Raw genomic sequence first — 21,424 nt, 5'->3', positions numbered from 1 at the left:
GTCCGTCACGCTGATGACCCTGATGAAAAAAAAACAGCCTAAAGTGGCTTACAGAGTTTAGCTGGTTGACAAATGCCCATCAAACTAAAACTGGAAACCAACTAAAACCAGCAAACCACCTAGGTGATTTTTTTTCAGCAGGAATGATTCACATCTTTCAACACAAACATCATATGCTGCTTTGAATGTTTTAACACTGTATTATTATTTTTTTATATATATAACCAATTAATTGTAGATTAATTCTGCAGCAGTTCAGTGTGTTGTAAAAAGATGTGAAGTTTCTTTAAGCTCTTGTACTGATGCAGAAACATCTCAAATTCTCATGACATCATGATCAAAGCATCATCAGGGCTGCATGAACTTGGCATCTGCTCTCACAATATTTCTGATCAGCTGATGTCAAGTTTCTTACATTCAGACAGATTCAGCCACATAAATTTATGACATAACTGAGATGTAAATACAGTTTGTCTTTGTGACATTGTGGCCCATTAAGCTGTAGATTATTTGCATTTTAATAAGAGATAGACAGACAGACAGATAGATATTAATTTATAAAAATGTTATTAATTTATAAATACATGAGATGCATGAGGCTCTCTTTAGAAATCATGTACTCTCAGAAAACTGAAATAAACAACCACTGCTGGAACAAAAGGCTTATCATTTACATAAACAATCACTTTTTATGACTATATACAGACTGTTTACTTGAACTCTGGCCCATATGACTAATATCAGAAACACTCTAGAGAGATTTACTAATGCTTTCCCTTGACTTTTCTCACCGATTTACCCAAGAAAATAATAAAAATCACCAATGAGATCTTTGATCTTTGGAGAGTATGTGGAGTCTCTCACAGCCGAATGTTTGATAGTTCACCTAAAAATGAAAATTCTCTCATTACTCACCCTCATGTCGCTCCAAACCCATAAGACCTTCGTTTATCTTCGGAACACAAATTAATATATTTGATGAAATCCGAGAGCTCTCAGACCCTGCATAGACAGCAATGGTACAACCACGGTCAAGGCCCAGAAACGTATCAAGGAAATCGATAAAATAGTCCATGTGACATCAGTGGTTCAACCGTAATTTTACAAAGCTACAAGAATATTTTTTCAGCAAAGAAAACAAAATATACAAATAAAATCACGGTTGAACCACTGAAGTCACATGGACCATTTTAACAATGTGTCATATTAAATGTCTTTACTATGTTTCTGTGTCTTGAACATGGTTGGAGCCTTGCTGTCTATGAAGGGTAAGAAAGCTCTCAGATTTCATTAAAAAAAATCTTAATTTGTGTTCCAAAGACAAACGAAGGTCTTGCGGGTTTGGAATGACATGAGGGTGAGTAATAAATGACAGAATTTAAATTTTTGGGTGAACTATCCCTTTAAATCCTCGAGCTCTGAATAAGCAACCTCTGAACAATAAAATGTAAAAAAAAAAAAAAACACCCGTTTACACCAAGAATGATAACCATATTAGCACACATCAACTGACTTTGGTATAACGCTCTGTTTATTATTTTAGGAGACGAATTGTGGAATAAAGTCGTTATTTTTGTTTTCTTTGCGTGCAAAAAGTATTCTCGTCGCTTCATGAAATTCAGATTGAACCACTGATGGCAGATGGACTATTTTGACGATGTATTTCATACTTTTCTGGACCTTGACAGTGTTACTTACTTGGCAGTCAGTGGGACAGTCACAAGCCTCCCGGTTTTCATCCAAAATATCTTAAATTGTGTTCCGAAGACGAACAAAGCTTTACGGGTTTGGAACGACATGGGGGTAAGTGATCAATGACAAAAGTTTCATTTTGGGGTGGAGTAACCCTTTAATACTATGTATATATTTATTGTAATTGTTATAGCCCTTGGTGTGAATGGACCTTCAGATTCTTCAAACTGTAAATCATAGGGAAAAATTTTAACATTTAATACATTTTTTAAATATATTAAAATACAAAACATGTATTTTAAATTGTAATGCTATTTCACAATATTACTATTTTTTACTGTATTTGTGATCAAATAAATGCAGCCTTGTTGAGCAGAAAAAAACTTCTTTCAGAAACACTGAAATGTGGAATGTTCCCAAACGTTTGAACAGTAAATCCACAGCTGAAAATAATTGAATAAAATGTCAAAAAATAAAAGTATTTCTTATGACCATGATTCTCCTCGGAAACACTACATCGGACAGCATCAAGCATAATTTCAGATTAATTCATTCTTTTCTGAATAAGCTGGAAAACAAATCCTCACACACACCATGCAGAGAAACATCCATGCACAGACCAGAACATGTAAAAAATTTCTGGCTGATCATTGTGATGTAAAGCAAACTGATCATGCAAACAAACACACAATATGTATTTACCTGATTGGTGTTACCCTCGTTTGGATCTGTAGGCCCCGCCCCGTTCACAGCCCCGCCCATGTCAGAGCCCCGCCCCTTCAATGTGTGTCACTAGCCCACAGTAACAGACCTCAAAGTCAGAGATCAAAGATGTCGTCTGAACCCATTCCTTTAATTCATTTCCGTAACATCAGAAACATTCTAAGCGATCAGTTTTGGATTCACTTCATACACCAATACGGTCTCATTTCCATCTCAATTTGAACTCATCTGAAGCATTCAGGGTGAGAGAGGAACAAGCATTTTCGCTGTCATACTTTCAAAAATATGTTTTACAAAACAGAAGAAAAACAGCATTAAACGAAGGCTGAAACAAAACGCAGTTCGTTCTCTCCAAACACAAGGAACAGAACCTGAGATCTGAAGATCAACATTCAAAACTGAAAATACAAAAGGAAAATACAATATTCAGATCAGGCACAGAGTCATTCAGCTCTCAAGTGTTTCTCCTTGGAGAAAGAAAGATATCAAAGGTGTCCATTGATATCAAGGAGTTCTCGTTTTGTTCTTTTAGTTGTTTTTTTGGCAGAGTGAATCAACATAAAAAAATGAATAAAAATGCAAAACATAAAATCAAATAAAAAATCATGGCAATTGATTTTGATGCCCAGAGTGAAGCATCTGAGTCCATGTCAGGGTCAATCTAAAATGTTTTATTGGATCCACTGGGTTGTTTTGAGTTTTCAGGCACCTGTGTGTGTGTGTGTGTTTCTTTGGCATGTGGTTCGTCCAGCATTGAAAAGCGACTGGAATCAGATTCCAAACACTCACACGAATCATGCATTAACATGTTACACACTCAACACGAATACAAATGATACAATCAGGCACAGAACCGAACGAACAAACGATTCAAATGAAGAGCTAAAATACAGATGAACTCACACAAACTGTGAACATGCAGCATGAACGACGAACAGCCCTTCAACAACAATTATTGCAAACGTTTAGCTGCATGGGGCCCGTTAGATACGGATAGGGGCCGCAGTCAACCTCGCCCTGATCTTTGACCGGCTCCGGGTCTGGAGGAGGCACGGGCGTCTGTAGGGTGTCCGTATTGGACTCACCGGAGGGCGGCCCGTGGTCGTGTCCGGCACTCTGCTGTAATATAGTCAGGCACTCGCCAAGGCAGCTCAGGGTGGCGGCAGAGGTGGCTTTCAGCAGCAGCAGGTCATGATCCAGGCAGGACAGGGATCCTCGCATCGGCAGAGACTCGATGGACTGGACCAGACTCTTCTGCTGATCCTCGGCCTGGTTCATAACCTGAAGAAATGAGGAAGGAGCTTTACTGCGGTCGACCGGCAGGTGGCGCCATTCAGCTACACTCTTAAAAATAAAGGCTCTTTATTGGCATCAATGGTTCTATGAAGAACCTTGAACATCTGTGGAACCTTGCAAATGCAGAAAAGGTTCTTTATAGTCAAAAAAGGTTATTTAGATTTTTAAAATGTACTTCAAAATGGTTCTTTTAGGGACTGTTCACTGAAAGGTTCTCTGGGGAGCCAAAAATGGTTCTGCTATGGCATCACTGCAAAAACACCCTTTTGGAACCTTTATTTTCAAGAGTGTACATAACTAACTAGAACACAACCCTTGGGATTAAACTGGTACAAATATCATCAAAAAGCTTGCAAGTCTGTTTCTATAATAAAACACTGATTCTAATGTAAGATTTTTTTTTTTTTTAAGAAATTAATACGTTTATTAATGAAGGATGCATAAATGTCCTTAAAGGTGACATTTATGATGTTGCAAAATATTTATATTTCATATAAATGCTGTTCTTTTTGAGTTTTCTATTCATCAAAGAATCCTGAAAATTAATATCAATTTCCACAAAACATGAAGCAGCACAACTGTTTTCCACATTTATAATAATAAGAAATGTTTCTTGAGCAGCAAATCAACATATTAGAATGATTTCTGAAGGATCATGTGACACTGAAGAAGACTGAAGTAATGATGCTGAAAATTCAGATTTGCATCACAGAAATAAATTCTATTTTCAAATATATTCAAATAGAAAACAGCTACTTTTACTGTTTTTACTGTATTTATAATCAAATAGCCCTAAATGTGGTCTTGGTGAGCAGATGAGACTTCTTAGCACATTATTGTAAAGTATCTTAGTATCATAATCTTTAATCAGATCTTTCTCCACCTCTGAAATGCCTGATGTAATCGAGGGCCTGAAATCAAAGCGGTAAAGTTTCCGCTGTGGTTGATGCGGATGATCACACGAGCCGTGTGTTGACAGAAGTGACGGACGAGGTAATAATGTTTCAGCTGACGCAGGACTTATTTAATTCTCTAAATGATGCTCTGGCACAGAAATAAAGTGGTTCCCAACCCTGGTCCTGGAGGCACCCCAACACCGCACATTTTGAATGTCTCCTTAATCAAACACACCTGATTCAGGTCATCAGCTCATTATTAGAGACTCCAAGACCTGAAACTGGTGTGTCAGAGAAAGGAGACATGCAAATTGTGCAGTGTTGGGGTGCCTCCAGGACCAGGGTTGGGAACCACTGCAATAGAGCTCAAACTGACACAGTTTATATGAGGAGAAACATCTCTGTGACGCTTCTTTATGCTCGGAGCTACAAAACCAGCTCAGTTGGTTCCTTATTTCTATTAAAGGAAAGAGATGTTTCCGGAGAAAGTCGGTGTGAAAATGCAGTATTCACAGTCATGCATTTGGCAGATGCTTTTATTCAAAGCATCTTACATTTTATTTTATTACATTTTAATTACTTTTATTTTATTTTATTTTATTTATTCATTACATTTTATTCAAGATAATAATCTTGACAATAAAAAAATTGGCGACAAAAACTTTAGTTGTCGAATAGTCGTTTGATCTCATTACCTAAAGTAAGGACCTGCAATAACGCGATTTGACCAGTGTGGCGCTGTAGCGCAACACTCTAATTCAGCTCTCCAGGCTGTAATCCAATAGAACAAGACACATTTATGAGAAGTACAAACGAAGCAGAACCAGTAGAGTGAGGGTAAGCGTTACAAAACTACAAACAAATGGGTTGTCATGTTTAAAGGTGGATATAGCCTACTCACAGTGAAGTTTTCGAGGTAAAAAGTTCTGTATAAGTTACACAAACAGCGTTTAACTGTTAGCGAACATCCGCATGCTGCTGAGAGCAGCGTTTAGATGAATATGCAAATGCAATTTCCCCTCAATAACAAAATAAAACAACTAAAATGCTAGTAGTGAGAAAACAGCAGTTAAGAAAGCATCTGATCATAGCAACGTGGATATGTTTGCAACAGCTCTGCAATTCATCACGTCACGTTTATTTATATAACTCTTTATACAATAGATATAGCTATAAAGCAAGCAGCTTTACAGTATTAAACGCGCACGCGCGCGCACACAAAAAGCATTGTCAGTTGTTGCTTTCCATTACAATTACAACATGATTTTCTCCTATAAAGCAGCTCTCCAGTAATAATTTGATTTGCACAGATTAAAGCTTGATCCAGCTCACATAATTTGACTATATATGCTCTGTTAAATTCCTTTGAATTTCAATTCAGTTATTCCCTCTTCCAAAGTCCAATTCAACATCCTGTGAAATGTGACAAATTCACTTCACATTCATGGACATTAATTGAAAGGAGCACACACACACACACACACAAATGTATTTAAATTGCATTTAAAATTTCATCCATTAGATTACACAATTTTACCATAACGCTTTTATTTGAACATAAACAAATAAACTCAAGGTGATGCATAGCCTACTTGTCAGTCATACATAAATGAAACAGGTCAGATTTCTGCTCTCGGAAAAAAAAATCATGCCATAGTTTAATATTAACTAGGTTATTTGCAGTTATTTGATTTAATTTAAATAATCATATTTTCAAAATGCATTTATTTAAATTGTTTAGAATCAGCATAAATCTGTTTATTGTGAAAACAATTACATTTAGTCAGTTTAAAGTATGAGCATGGTTCAAATATGGCTAACTGTGGAACAAGCAATATTCAGTCAGTTAAAATGTATGAGATTGAAACAAATTAGAAAACCGGTTTTATTTATGCATGACTGACAAATATGTATAATATTAAGTTTATTAGTTAAACTATGTCATCTTAATTGATGGAAATTGTTTATCCAATTTAAATACAGAAATCTTAAATTTAAATAATATTTTGAGTGTTCTTTAATTCTGCATTAGATCAGACAGGAGATTCCTGATGGTCTGTAATTATCCTCCATCAGTCCAGTGTTTGAGGTGTGTGTGTCTGACCTCTTTGACCTCCAGGAGGCGGTCTGGGTACTGGTTTCTGGCCCGGCGGGCAGCTGCAGGCGACTTATGGTGCGTGATGGTAACGATGTTGCTCTGAGGCCCGTGGTGAGGGAGATGTCTCTGAGATGCAGGAGAGGAAGACGGAGGGAGGTGAGGAAGCAGAGAGAAACTCCGCGTTCGGCCCGACGAACCCTGAGACACAGAGAGAGATGGTAAAAAAAAACCTTCCCATTCACAGATACACATAATACAGTCTAACGAGCAGTGAATGCAGAATTACAGCTTCATTCACACCACAATCACACTCCAGAAAACACAAGCCACAGAAGTCACAACCAGAAAATGACCTTCACACGACTGCTAAATACACTAAAGCATCAGAACTACACAGATACAATTAATGTCTTAAAAGACAAAAAAAGAGCCTGATATATTATCAAAAAATACAGAAACCTTCAAATATCCTAGTTAATGCATTAACATATACAACTAATTAAATGATGATTAAATCAGGGATATTATCATTAAATAAAACAAACAAAAAAAATAATTTCTTGAAATAAAATAAATGTTAGCTGAAGTAAAATATATTAAGCTAGTTGCCAAGGCAACATTTCTCATTTTCATTTAGTTTCAGCTCAAGTGCTTTATGCCGAGTTCACACTGCACGATTTTCAAACTCGTCGGATCGCCGTTGTTTTCACACTGCGTGACTATCTGGGGTAGCATTCAGTTGTTGCTGTGTTCACACTGCACGATGGATCGGCGACAGGGGGTTTCACACTGCATGACTTCACAATAGGAAGAATCGCCGACAGCTCCAGATATTTAGCATGCCAAATATTTCACGGGCGTCGGCGACGTGTCGGCGATTCCCTCAGATCGCGTCTTTGATAATCCACACTGCGTGATTGTCATTCGAGTGAACGAGCACCGATTTGCCGATTTGGGCATTTGTCGGCGATTTCGCAAAACCTGTCGGCGAGGAAAAATCGGGCTAAAATCGTGCAGTGTGAACTCGGCATTAGTTAACTAAAACGTAAACTGAAAAAAAAACTAAAAAACTATGTAGACATATTTAAAAAATAATAATAAAAACGACAACAACACACAACAAAGTTACTAAAACTTTAAATAAAATTAAAATGAAAACTAAATATAAAAACAAAAACTAATTAAAACTATTAATAAAACTATAACAGTATACAGTATATCATTTCAATGATACCAAAATAACACCATTAAACAATGTTTTAATGCATGCAATCAGTGTTAGGCATTAAAACTTTGTGGTTTCTAAAGTTTGTTCTGAACATTTAGAGCTGATTAAAACAGGATTTTATCACACATGCACAGACATCAGCAAAGCATCTGTTTATCACTAAATTGGTAACTTATAAATCAAACAAAACTTTTGTTTTGATGTGTAACAAAAGTCAGTTAGCGTGTTTGTGTGGTGAAGAGTAATGATCAATGAAAATCAATAAGTGAAATATCACCCATGAGTGATTCACAGAAATGTGAAGAGAACTGCATCTTTACAGTAAGATTAAATCCATAAATTGAGAAAAGCTGTTTTCAGTATGGAATATGTTGATAAATGAATATATGTGTATTGCTGTGTGTTTTGATGCAGTTTGAGGATAATCGGTTTGTTTTTGTGTTTGAGCTGCTACTGTGATGTGAGTGTCATTCACAGATTACTGTACTTCACAATCACACGCTGTTACTGAGTTTACTCAGAATTCAGTGTGTTAATTACAACAAGATGATGCAATTAATCACAACAATTCACAGCCTTGAATATAACATTATATGAGCCTTTAAAGGGGTCATATGATGCGATGTTTTGTCATTTCTCCGATCACAAATGCAGACATGGTTTTATGTTTACGCGGCGCGATGCAACGCAACGCGTAAAAAGACAGTATAAGTCATTATAATCCGTAATTATGTCCCCACTGGATGCAACAAATGCCTCGTTTATAATGGGTTTTCATGTTTTTGAATCATTGCTCCGGCTGGACATGGCATCATAGAGCTTTGTAAAAATCGACACGTTTCAGAAAGGCGGGGCATAGAGGAGAAACAATAATGTACAGTATGTGGAAAATAATGTGTTTTTTTAACCTTAAACCGCATAAACACATTTCATTACACCAAATACACAAAATAATGTTCTTTTTAGCAACATAATGACAGAGCAGAGAAGAAGTAGGTCAGATGTTCACACAGACAGGTGTCTGTCTGTCTCTCTCTCTCTGTAAAACACTATAGCGCTCTATCTCTCAGGTGAACAGAGATGTGTGTGTGTGTGTGTGTCGGCCGAACACATTCTGACAGCGAACGTGGGCACAAAGCAACTGAAGCCAAATGCCGTCCCACAGGCCTGAAATCATTTTTTAAATAAAACATTCATTTTATTTAGTGCAGTGTGTGGTGCAATGATTTTTCTAGCCAAGGACATTATTAGACATTTTATCAGTGATCTTCATTCTTATTAGTTCATGTATTAAAGCATTAACACTGCACCGAATCATATTGCAAGAAAACTGATGTATCAGGAATTTTGTCATTGCATCATGACTCAATTAATCAAAAATTTCCCATAAATACAGTTTAGAATCATTTTATAATGTTACCTTTTTAAAAAAAGTGCCAAGAATGAATGAATAAATAAATAAAAAATTATGAATAATTTTAAAAAATCAATTAAATGAATAACACAACAAATAAATCTCATCTTTGGTAAAAAGTATTTTCCTTTCTTTTTAGTGCTTTAGGCTTTGAATTAGTAATGCAACTATGCAAAACAATTATTCGTAATACTTAATGAGTATTTTGTCTTTTTTTCCTGTTAACATCTCACCTTGAAATAGGATAAGTAAGCCATGGAGTAAGACAAAACACACTCATATTTAAGATATAGTCTATAAAAACAAGTCATAATTTCTCATGCAGTGCTCCTTCTCAAGTACGTTTATCTTGTTTCAAGGACTTTCAGTGATATTTTAACTAGAAAACTAATTTAAACAAGTAATCAAAAACCTTTTTTTGCAGTATGCAGCTAACTTATTTAAAAAGTGGTCATTGAAAAATGCTTATTTATATATAAAAAAGTGCTGATGTGAATATTGGTGAAATTTGTATTTTTTCATATTTTTGTATTTTGAGACTGAGGTGGGAGATTATGTTTTTTTTAAAGAGTCAGAAACAACCCTGTGAACTGAAAAGCAAAAGTAGTATGTGTGTGCTAATGCCCTAAGCAGTGACTCTAGATCCATCTGGATCAATATGTGTGATATCAGTTACAGAGGAACTCCGAGAAAGAAAGAGGCAGAATAAAGCATCTGTTCTTCACTCAATGAAGCTCTGTGATCATGAGCTGATGAGCAGTTACTACAGCACCGCATTAACAGAGACAGACCGCTACTGTGTGTAAAACAATCAAACACTTCAGGACATGAGACATGTAATGTAACAAACACACATTAAACAAGAGAAAGTGTGTGTGTGTGTGTGTGTTACCTGTGCGTCCAATGTGTTCTGAGTTCGGTCGACACACAGATGCTCGTCACAATCCTTCAGTTTTCTCATCTGTGAACAACAACTGATCAGATTACGCCTTAGCAAAGAGCCCTCAAGATGACTTAAAATGATTTAAAATATGACAAAGGCTAAAACAACTATATCAAGATCTTTCTTATTTTAATTCACTTCAACAATTGTTCTTTCTTTTTTTTTTTTACTGTTTCTTTGAAGAACAACGATTCTCACGGTCTTGAAATACCTGCATTTCAATTTTATAAGTGTGATTTCTAGACCTGGAAAAGTCATGGAAATTATTACAACCTTAAAACTATATGGGCATTTTTATAATGAATACACATTTGACCAGTTATGCAAATATATTATGAGTTAATATACTGAATATTTTAATATGATTTAATTCAGTAAATCATGAACAACTGGGAAGTCATGTAAATCAGTGTTATTTTCAGTATTATTTTTTATTAATTTTTAATATTCTTTATATGTCTATATAGTTTGTATTAAGTTTATTTCAGTTTTAGTTAGTTTTAGTACATCAAGTTAAACTAAATGACAATGAGAAATGTTTCCTTGACAACTAGCTGAAAGAAAATAAGGTTTATTTTATTTTAAATAATGAAAATCTTTTATGTAAGTCATGGTTATAAATATTAATAATAGCCCAGAAGAACATTTTTGGAATCCTCAAATGTAATTATTTATTTATTTATTTATTTTAATTTGCAGAAACTATTGTAGGACTGCCCATACATTAAAATAAGTTTCAGGACTTTGAATATTGTTGTGCACAGTGAGATCCACTGCCTTAGAAACTATAATAGTGAGCTTATCTCATAGACTTTCATTGTTTTTCTATCAGATTAGTGATCTTTTCTATCTCCTGACCATGCACATAGTTAGATTTACATAAAAAGCATCAAATGGACCATTCATGAGTCTTTTCAATTAGTGACGACACATCGAATGTCTTCACGAGTCACTCGTCATGATATTTCTCTGTATTAGTGAGGATATTTGACCTTCACAAGTTTACAGTGTACAAAACTTTACAAACACGCTACCCAAAATCTCCCAAATGCAAGAAACGGATTCTCCTATAACACTTTCCCTGCTCTCCTCAAACATACTCCACAATGTGTGTGTGTGTTTGTGTTTGTGTGTTTGTGTGTGTGTGTGTGTGTGTGTGTGTTCGCACAGACCTTGGCACTGCTGTCGGAGTGGCGTCTGGTACACGCCTGTAGCTGTGTCATCCACAACTGCTGTTCTGTGGCGTCCACCGCTGGGACAGAGGAATTATGGGAGAAAACATGAGAGAGAGAGGGAGAGTAAATATGCAAAGTATTAATGCATTATAGTCACCATGGAAACAGCTTAAAAGATGCATTTCTATTAAATCATGTTAGATTGGGATTGAAGTAAAACACCAAAACTGTTACTAAGTAGAGAACTAACTAAGAAGTAACTAAAATGTAAACATAAAAGTGATACTAATTAAAACTCTAAATAAAAACTACAGTATAATAGTATCTCACTGATACTAAAATAACACACTGATCTTTCACAATGACTGCTGAGGGTCAGACGAGTGACCCTGAACACCGCATCACTTCCACATTCAACAGGAAGTCAGACTATTCCTAGAGACAAAACAAGCGCCAGTGAAGCACTTGAGCTGAAATCATCAAACTTCCCTGAGCTTCAGCAGGGCATCAACATTAGAGCCTGAATAAACCAGAAATAGACCATTAATGAGAAACAGAGCAGCAGCCGCCCAAACATTAACACAACACAACATAACACACACACGCACTGCATCTTTGCAATTTTAAAATGATTATATTTCATTTGGTTTATTTAACAAGCACACTCTTACAAAACATTATAGATAAGATGTGGTGTGCTAATCTGGTCACATTAAATGGAAGTATTTTGCACACAAGAGTAAAAATCAAGGGAACAGACTAACAATAACATTGCATTCAATCATATCGCAGGAAAACTGATGCATCAGGAAACATTTTGTAATAAAAATCTAAATTATTAATCAGATGCCTAATGTTTCCTATCTATTCCATACTGTCATTTTTTTAATGTTGGCTTGCAAAACCTGATTTTGTTACAGGGGCCAAAAATAAATAAGTAAAAATAAATACATTAAATATGTAACAAATACATATAAAATGCATCAATATAAAATAAAAAACTAATATGTAAAAAACTAATAATAAACAAATCAATATAAAATAAAATAAATCTAATACACATAAATAAATAAAATTATACTAAATTAATAAATCTAAAATAAAAATGTTAAATATAATAAATGAATAAATAAATATTTTTTAAGCAGGCCAGCTTTGATTTCATGTTGAATTTAAGATGACATGACCTGATTTTCATCATCAAGGTCCTTGGTTTCATAGCTTAGCCAAATCCTCACAACTGAGAGCCACCTTGGACCAGCTAGTAGAATCCAGCTACTAAACCTCACAGTAAATACCCAGAACCCCTTGAGATGGCAGCAGCGAGCAGATGCTCTGAGAGTCAATGTGCCAGATGTTCTTCCTCTCACTGTTTCTCAGTTATTGTTGCTCATAGAAATAGATGTTGTCTCTCATCAGAACATGCAGCACTACAACCTTCATCAGAACCCACTTAATGCTCATTTAATGGGTAAAACAGATGTCAAGAATGCTTCATCACAGATAAGCTTCACTCTTTTTGCAATTTAAACAATCTCCCACTTTAATTAGGTGATGAAGATGCTTCTGTAACGAGCAGGAGATGGACTGACTGCAATTAACAGAGATGCTAATAAACACAGATTCATTCTAAACAATGAACCTGATGACACCGAGAGAACATTAGAAATATATGGAATTTATTCCTGATGCGCAGCTGAATTTTCAGCATCATTACTCCAGTCTTCAGTGTCACATGATCTTCAGAAATCATTCTAATATGCTGATTTGCTGCTCAAGAAACATTTCTCATTATTATCAATGCTGAAAACAGTTGTGCTGGTGAATATTTTTGCAGAAACCGTAATTTTTTTGGATTCTTTGTTGAATTGATAGTTCAAAAGAACAGCATTTATTTGAAATAGAAATATTTTGTAACATTATAAATGTCTTCACTGTCAATTTTTTATCAATTTAATGCATGCTTGATGAATAAAAGTAGTAATTTCTTGGGGGGGAAAAAATCTAACTTTTGAATGGTAGTGTATAGAACTGACATCCAAATGGAAGTGAATCATGTGCTTAGTTCACAGTTTTTCTCCATATGGCTGGACAGACTGAGAAACAGACTGAATACCAGCGAGACTCTCAATACAAAAGCCTCCAGAACTGCAGAGAGAAAAATACTGAATAAATACACAAACTCCTGCATGAAACATGAATTTTGTAAAGAGAGGCCGCTGGTTGCCGTGGTAACAGCCCAATACTGCTGCGTGAAACAAGTAACCTTTAGCTCATCGTCTCCTGAACGCACTGATCTGAGAGTCACGAGCGCGAGTGTAAAATACCTCTGAGTTTGAAGAGCTCCCCATTGGCCGAGCTGACGATGAACATGTGAGGCGCCTCGTCGCTCGCCGTCACAGACGCACCAATCAGAGGCAGGGATCCGCGGGCCTTCTGACTCCGCCCCTGCTCGCTCACGAAATACTGCAGCTGACCCACATCAGGGTCCAACACGAAATACCTGCACACACACAGATTAACATCCATCACCATACATTCATACAGTCATGCATCACCACTTGAGTGAAGAGAGAATGACTCGGTGTGTTGCGTTGCACTGACTGCACCATGTGTTACATTATATGATAACATTATCATATACATAACCATAACATTATATGATTTTATTTCTAAATACTTGGAGAGAAATACTTTGACAGAACATGCAAAGCTGACAGTCCTGTCGTGTGGCATGCTTCATTTAAAACAGCATTTTAAAACTCTTAAAATTATTTTGCAAGCTGTTTTTATGTGCTCATATTAATTAAGAGGCGGTTTGTCATACAGCAGGACTATTCAAAATGTTTATTTCACCTTATTTAAGCAGGCAAATCACTTAAGAACAAAATTCTTATCTAAAAAAAAATAAAATCTGGCAGGAAAAATAAAATCAACCTTATGAATGCCAGACTTGCATACAATACACTGAAAAAAATAAGACACGAAACAAATATAAACAAATAAATATACAAACAAAATGAATAAATCTAAGCATTAATAAATACATGTAAACACAATTAAATCTAAACATAAATAAACCTAAACAAATAATTCTAAACATAAATCTAAGCAGATAAGTAAATCTTAGCATAAATAAATCAAAACATATATACATAAATCTAAACATAAATGCAAACATTAATCTATACATAATACAGTACATACATAAAAAAATAAATAGAATAAATACATAATATAATATAAAATGAAAATATATTTTTTAAAAGAATTTGAGTAATCTTTAAAAAATTATATATATATATATATAGAGAGAGAGAGAGAGAGAGAGAGAGTTGATTTCTGTTTCAGCTTTTACAAAAATAAGCGTTTCATGTGACTCCTGTAAATGTTTTGAATAGTTGTTTAGACATTCATTTATGTTTAGCAAATTATGTATGTATGCATTTATTTATTTTGTTTATTCTATTAATTATTCTATTCTTTGTATGATTTGTGATTTGATATTTTTTGTGTATTGTATGTAAAATAGTATATATAATCTCCAAAGACCCAAAAATATCAATGTAAGTGTAGAGCAGAACAGAATCAGAGTCTGGACACACTGAAGAATAATTTCTTCAACAGTCCGAGATTAACAGAAGAACAATGAAAGCGAATCAGACGGAGAGAGTTTGAGAGTTTGTGTCTGCGGAGTTCAAATGATGGTTTAGATGGGATGACTCTTATTCAATCCCACAATCCCTCTGGCCAGAGGCCACGGCTCCAATCACCCGCTCAGACAATTAGAGGGTGTAAATGAGAGTGAAAGTCCCAGCTCAGCTCTCTGTGTGATTAAACCGTATGAGAAAGTGCACATAACAGCAGCTGAACTACAGAAAACCACAGAAGCACACCTGAAGAAGCTCTTCACAGCTCCAGCCTGTTCTTACACGACTGACTAAACCAAACAGACCTGGAAAACAGTTCATTCAATGATTAATTTCTCATCCTATAAAAGTAATTTCAGATGTGGTTTAGATTTTGTATTTGTGTTAGCCTTGCTTTCTCGTGATTTTATGATGGTGTTTTCACCATGTATAACATAGAAACATCCACTAAAAATACAATAAACCACACTATTATGAGTAATGAATGAATGTAAAAATTAATGTGAACATAATATTATTCTCAAATATCTTTTACATTTAATAAACAATTGTAAACATTAGTAACTGTTTTGTAGAAATCTTCAATTCCAAATATGCAGTTAAAATTAAAATAAAATTAAAGTGCAATATTTCCAAAAAGCAGATCTTTGGTTTTAGAATGCACACAAAATTACAAATATTTATTGAATAAGTGTCCAAATTGCATATTAATATAAAGTTTTTTGACACAAGTTTTATTTTTGGAAAATAAAATAAAGCAAGCAAGCAAGAAAAGGAAATAAAGAAAAGAAATTGAATGAACGAAGAAAAAGTAGAAAAAAATGAAATTGTAGAAATTGTCAGTCCCTCACATGCTGTTAATAAATGAAATAAAATTTAAAAAAATGTTGATTTTTGTTTAAGAATGCATGCACAATTAGCACATATTTAATGTAATTGTGTACATATTGCACATTCATACACAATTTTTTAGAAAACCTTTTTTTTTTTATAAAACAGAAAGAAAGCAAGCGTGTGCGAGTGCGGATGTTGTTGTGTGCGTGTCTGTGTGTTTCTCTCTGAAGCGGATCAATGACTCTGTCTGATCACAGCATCAGCAGCATTGACCAGCAACAAACTTCACTTACAGCGAGAGCTTCAATAACCACACAAACACACACACACACACGTTTGACATTTGTTTTGACATGTTTAGTAAAAGTGAAACACATGGATCTTAGTGACAGGCTCATTTTTCCACATGCATTATGAATGTGTTTCTAGTGTATTCACCAAACTCTAGTGTGCTGCTCGCTGTCTACATACAGTAGGCCAGTGCTAAAGCAGCATCCGCTCATCCTCATCTGGAGAACTGACTGCTTTAAAACAATCAATAAAGCTTTGGAAAGAAAACAAACTGCACTTAGTAACATGCAAAATAATCACAGCTCAAAAACCTGCATTGCAATGCATCATATACTGTACATGCATTTACTGTTTATCTTGCTTAGAAATGTACAGTATTTCTGTTGCAAGTTGCAAAATTTTTAGATGATTTGATAGCCTGTGTTGAATTAAAATCATGCCACACTTCCTTATTTTGGCACACAAGTAAGCAGATCTGATCTGATCAGACACAAATAAAAACCCCATTTATTTTCTCCACACAGACATATTATTTGCTTTTTAGTGATTTCCATTATTCCATATTAAAATATATTATTTGAACAAGTAAAACACATTTTATACTTTATACTTAAAACTGAAAAAATGTCAATTGTTACATTGATTCAGTTATGTCATTTGAAATGCTTCATATATAAATAATTTCAAGTAATTGTTTTTTCCCTCCTGTTAATGTTTGTAATGTGATTGATCTCAAAGCTGTTTGGTTTGGTTCATGGTTAAGTATTCTTTATTGAGAAAATTAGTGGAGAAAATACTTCCAGAAGTGCTCTTCTGGTCCACGTGGCACCTTTTACTTTTTGAAGTATAAACTACATTTGGTCATGCAGCTGTATAGTAGGCTTTTTTTAAAGTGGAGGCAAAGAAAAGTTACACTTCATAATATAGATGATGAAATTAGAGTGAACTTTTGAGTCTATTCTCTCTGAGCTTTCTATCCTCGACGCTGCTCTTTATCTCATAGACTCCAGCCTCCAGGCACCAAACATTTCAAAATGTGCTCTGACCCCAAATCAGACCCTTTCAAGACCATGTAATCATGTTCACAAAGACATAAAAGAGCAGCTCTGATCCCGAAACAGAGGAGGATTTACCATCACGGAAACAAACACAGTAAAAACGTGTTTCATTCATCATATGAGCATTGAGTGCATTCAGATGTGTGGCCTAGTTACACAGACACTCGCAGCGCTGGAATCACTTCATATCTGTAAATCATTCACTTTTATGGATATTGTTCTTCGAGAGAGACGCTTTCAAGTCCAGTACTACACTACAAACCAAGTTTACGAATTAAACTGGTGACCATCTGTACATGTTCTGTCTATCTATCTATCTTATGTATCTATCTATCTTATGTATGTATGTGACAATGATGGAGGAGGTCAGAGGTCAGGATGCAAACCCAACCTCCCCATCTGACTCTGTGTCTGTTAAAAACGCTTTGATCTGACTCCGTGTCAACTAACAACTGACTAACTGCGTCCCAAATGACACACTATACACTATGCACTTATACAATATGTACATATGCACTATGTACTCAACCATGTAGTATATGAATTTAAAGGGGTCATATGATGCGATTTCAATTTTTCCTTTCTCTTTGGAGTGTTACAAGCTCTTGGTGCATAAAGAAGATCTGTAAAGTTGCAAAGACTAAAGTCTCATATCCAAAGAAGGTATTCGGCCAATCATAACGCACTGGATAGCTGGCCAATCACAGCACACCTTGCTTTTCAGACTGATGAGCTTTGTAAAAATCGATGCGTTTCAGAAAGGCGGGGCATAGAGGAGAAACAATAATGTACAGTATGTGGAAAACAATGTGTTTTTTGAACCTTAAACCGCATAAACACATTTCATTACACCAAATACACAAAATAATGTTCTTTTTAGCAACATCATATGACCCCTTTAATAAAGTTATTTTGTCATTCATAATCGGAGTCCGATAGCCCCTCCTACTTTGCTACGTAATTAAAGCTGAGACAATTGAGTGCATGAAGTGTTCAGCATTCCACACTTTGTTTTTTCGGTTATTTAAGTGCATCATCCGGGTATTTAAAGTGCACTTTTTCTTTTTGGAATTTTCAGTGTGAACACACTACTCGCACTATTTATACTACAAAACATCATAGAATAGTGTATATAATTCTATATCGCATATAAAGTATGCGATTTGGGAGGCACTGACTGACTTCCTGTATGACATCACAGCTCTGTGTCATTTTTGCATAACCTTCATCTCCAGATTTCTCATATCAAAATCTATCGTTGCGAGCAGGAAAGCAGCAGTATGTTCTATGCCACGTGTTAGCAGGCGTCCTTTACCATCACACCAGACTGTCCAATACAGGAAAGAGAGACACTCACCTTGACAAATATTAACAAAATTAGTCTAAAAGGTGAAAGATTTATTAAAGCCATCAATCTATTGGTAAGATTTGTATTGTTTTATTTATTTTTTTAATAGTTTTGTTTGCTCACCAAGGCTGTGTTTATTTGATCAAAATACATTAAAAACAGTAAGATAAGTCAAATAATGCCACAATGCATCTTAATGATCAAATATGCTTTGCTTTATGTGAATTATAATTTCTTTGTTTTGATTTTGGGGTGAACTGTGACCTGTAAGCAGGTTTATTATAGTTAACTCAAACTAAAAACTAAAAAAAAAAATTACTTGAAATAAAATAAAAACTAATATTGTGAAATATTACATTTTAAAATAGCTGTTTTCTGTCTATATATTGTAAAATAATTTATTCCGATGATCAGATCTGAATTTTCAGCATCATTACTCCAGTCCAGCCATTTTTGCTGCGGCGCCCTGGGAGCAGTTGGGGGTTCGGTGCCTTGCTCAAGGGCACCTCGGTCGTGGTATTGAAGGTGGGAGAGAACGCTGTACATTCACTCCCCCCACCTACAATCCCTGCTGATACTAGACTCGAACCCACAACCTTTGGGTTACGAGTCCGACTCTCTAACCATTAGGCCACGACTTCCCCCGTGGCCAAAAGTTTTTTGCCATAAACTTTTGAATAGTTTGTAAGTTTTGCTCTGAAAACCTACAATGTTTCCTGCCACGTTATTTAGTGCTGGTGTAAAAAAAAAAGCAATGACAACACAGATTCGTGTTATGCGTGTGCAAAACATATGCAAACTAATGATTTATGGGTTTAAATCAGTCTAATGAAATTGTGGAAAGCATCAGAGCAGTAACTGGATTAACATTTACGGACTCATCTACTGAATGTTTATTAGTTAAAGAGACACTCTCACTGTTGTGAGACGTGATATTTCAACTTTATTTAAAAATAGAATGTTTAGAATTCTGCAGGAAACACTTTGGTGGAAAACAGTGAAGTGAGTCAGTACTGCAAAAGAAAGCGTTGTGACACAAACACGTCAAGATTTGTCGCCCACGGCACAGATACACCTGCGAGTTTCACCGTTCCTCAATCAGCTCAAATAACACAGAAATAAAACCCCAGGTGCACTTCAGTTTCTGCTTTTAGTCACATTTTCCATGCTTCAAGCATCTGTTCACTGAGATCTGTGTCTGTAGAGAAAAATTCACTCGCCTACTAATCTGAGAAAGGTCATAATACCAGAGTAGAGTTACATTTCTATTCTTCAGCCTGGTGTTTCCAGTCCACCTATTAAACCTGGTGAAAGAGTTACAAAAGAAAAAAATACTGTATACTGTAGTGCTGCTGCAATATGAAACGAATGTACAGTTGACTGCATGACTGACACCAAAGCAAAAAGAAAAAAAGTTCAACATACTGAACAGCTTCTACAGCCTCATTTTCATTTACCTCAAATGAAATATTTAATCTAATTTCCATAGAGCGGAAATGCCTTTTGTAAGTGCGTGAGCTGGAAAGGTTTATGGCGTATCATAACTGATAAAGGTGTTATATTTTTGATGTTTTAGTGATTTCTCTCATCAGTAATTAGTCTGTTCTTTCGATTAATCAACTCTAGTTCATTCCCTAAGAAATGTATGTTTGCATCTCAGCAAACCAACAACAGCAGCCTTGAAAACGCCTCGAGAACATGTACAGGTCATATTTCAACAACTGAAAGAAAGAAAGATAGAATTATATTTTGAATATAACAAAATGTTTTTAGGACCATTGTGATTGTTGGACTTTTATCATCACATTATTTTCAAGACAGTTAAGCACATTTAAATGCCAAATTATCATTACTGTGATGCAAAAGTAATAAACTACTTCAATATATTTAAAAATAGTTATTATAGTAATAGTAATAGTATTAAATGTTGTAGTACATAACACATGTACATAGTTTAATTATGGTTTTTGAAATCTCTCTCTCTCTCTCTATATATATATATAATAGAATATTATAGAAAATATTGAGACTTCAAAAAAAAAAAAAGTAATAAATAATGGCACAATGCATCTTAACAGTCCTAAAAAAATTTGCTTTTATTTAATTTATTTTATGAATTATATACATTTTAATTTTAATTTTGGGGTGAAATGTCACCTTTTAACAGGGTTATTAAAGTTAACATAAAAAAAATAATTATTTTGAATAAAATAAACATTAACTGAACTTTTTTTTATTATTCCAGCTAGTTTCCAACATTTACATTTTAATTTGATTTAACTTGAAACTTAAAACTGAAATAAAAATGAATACAAATGATATAGACATGTTTTTAAAAAGTACTAAAAATGTAAAAAAAAAAAAAAACATTTTAACTAAAAAAATAAAATTTAATAAAATAAAAAAATAAAAAGTATGATATTATCTCAATGATACTACAATAATATTGCCTATAAGAGGTGTTTAAAGGGGTCATATGATGCTTTTTTAAAGATCATTATTTTGTGTATTTGGTGTAACAGAATATGTTGACATGCTTTAATGTTCAAAAAACACATTATTTTTCAAATACTGTACATTATTGTAGGTCCTCTATGCCCCGCCTCTCTCAAACACTTCGTTTTCAACAAAGCCCCCTCCTTTGACAAGCGCAGTCTGCTCTGATTGGCCAGCTGACCCAGTGCATTGTGATTGGCCGAACACCACAAGCACGCGTCGGAAATGTAACGCCCCTTACCATAATCGCGAGCGTCAGCTTTCAAAGTAAATATCAAGACT

General features: G+C 34.9%; 1 protein-coding gene across 1 annotated transcript in view; it reads right to left on the bottom strand.

Moving 5' to 3' along the window:
- LOC107694145 (oxysterol-binding protein-related protein 10-like) overlaps nucleotides 1-21,424 on the bottom strand; it is a 29,773-nt gene that overhangs the window by 4,284 nt on the left and 4,065 nt on the right. Inside the window, exons 2-6 of the mRNA XM_016493753.1 lie at nucleotides 13,793-13,968; nucleotides 11,463-11,542; nucleotides 10,240-10,308; nucleotides 6,712-6,903; nucleotides 3,375-3,696 (exon numbers count right to left, since the gene is read on the bottom strand). Coding sequence (XP_016349239.1) covers nucleotides 3,375-3,696; nucleotides 6,712-6,903; nucleotides 10,240-10,308; nucleotides 11,463-11,542; nucleotides 13,793-13,968 — 839 coding nt within the window. The remainder of the gene's footprint in view (nucleotides 1-3,374; nucleotides 3,697-6,711; nucleotides 6,904-10,239; nucleotides 10,309-11,462; nucleotides 11,543-13,792; nucleotides 13,969-21,424) is intronic.

The sequence above is a fragment of the Sinocyclocheilus anshuiensis genome, unplaced genomic scaffold (assembly GCF_001515605.1).
Source record: "Sinocyclocheilus anshuiensis isolate Anshui unplaced genomic scaffold, SAMN03320099.WGS_v1.1 scaffold1110, whole genome shotgun sequence".
NCBI lineage: Eukaryota > Metazoa > Chordata > Actinopteri > Cypriniformes > Cyprinidae > Sinocyclocheilus > Sinocyclocheilus anshuiensis.
Note: the sequence above shows the minus strand (reverse complement) of the source record. Positions and strands in the feature narration are given on the sequence as shown.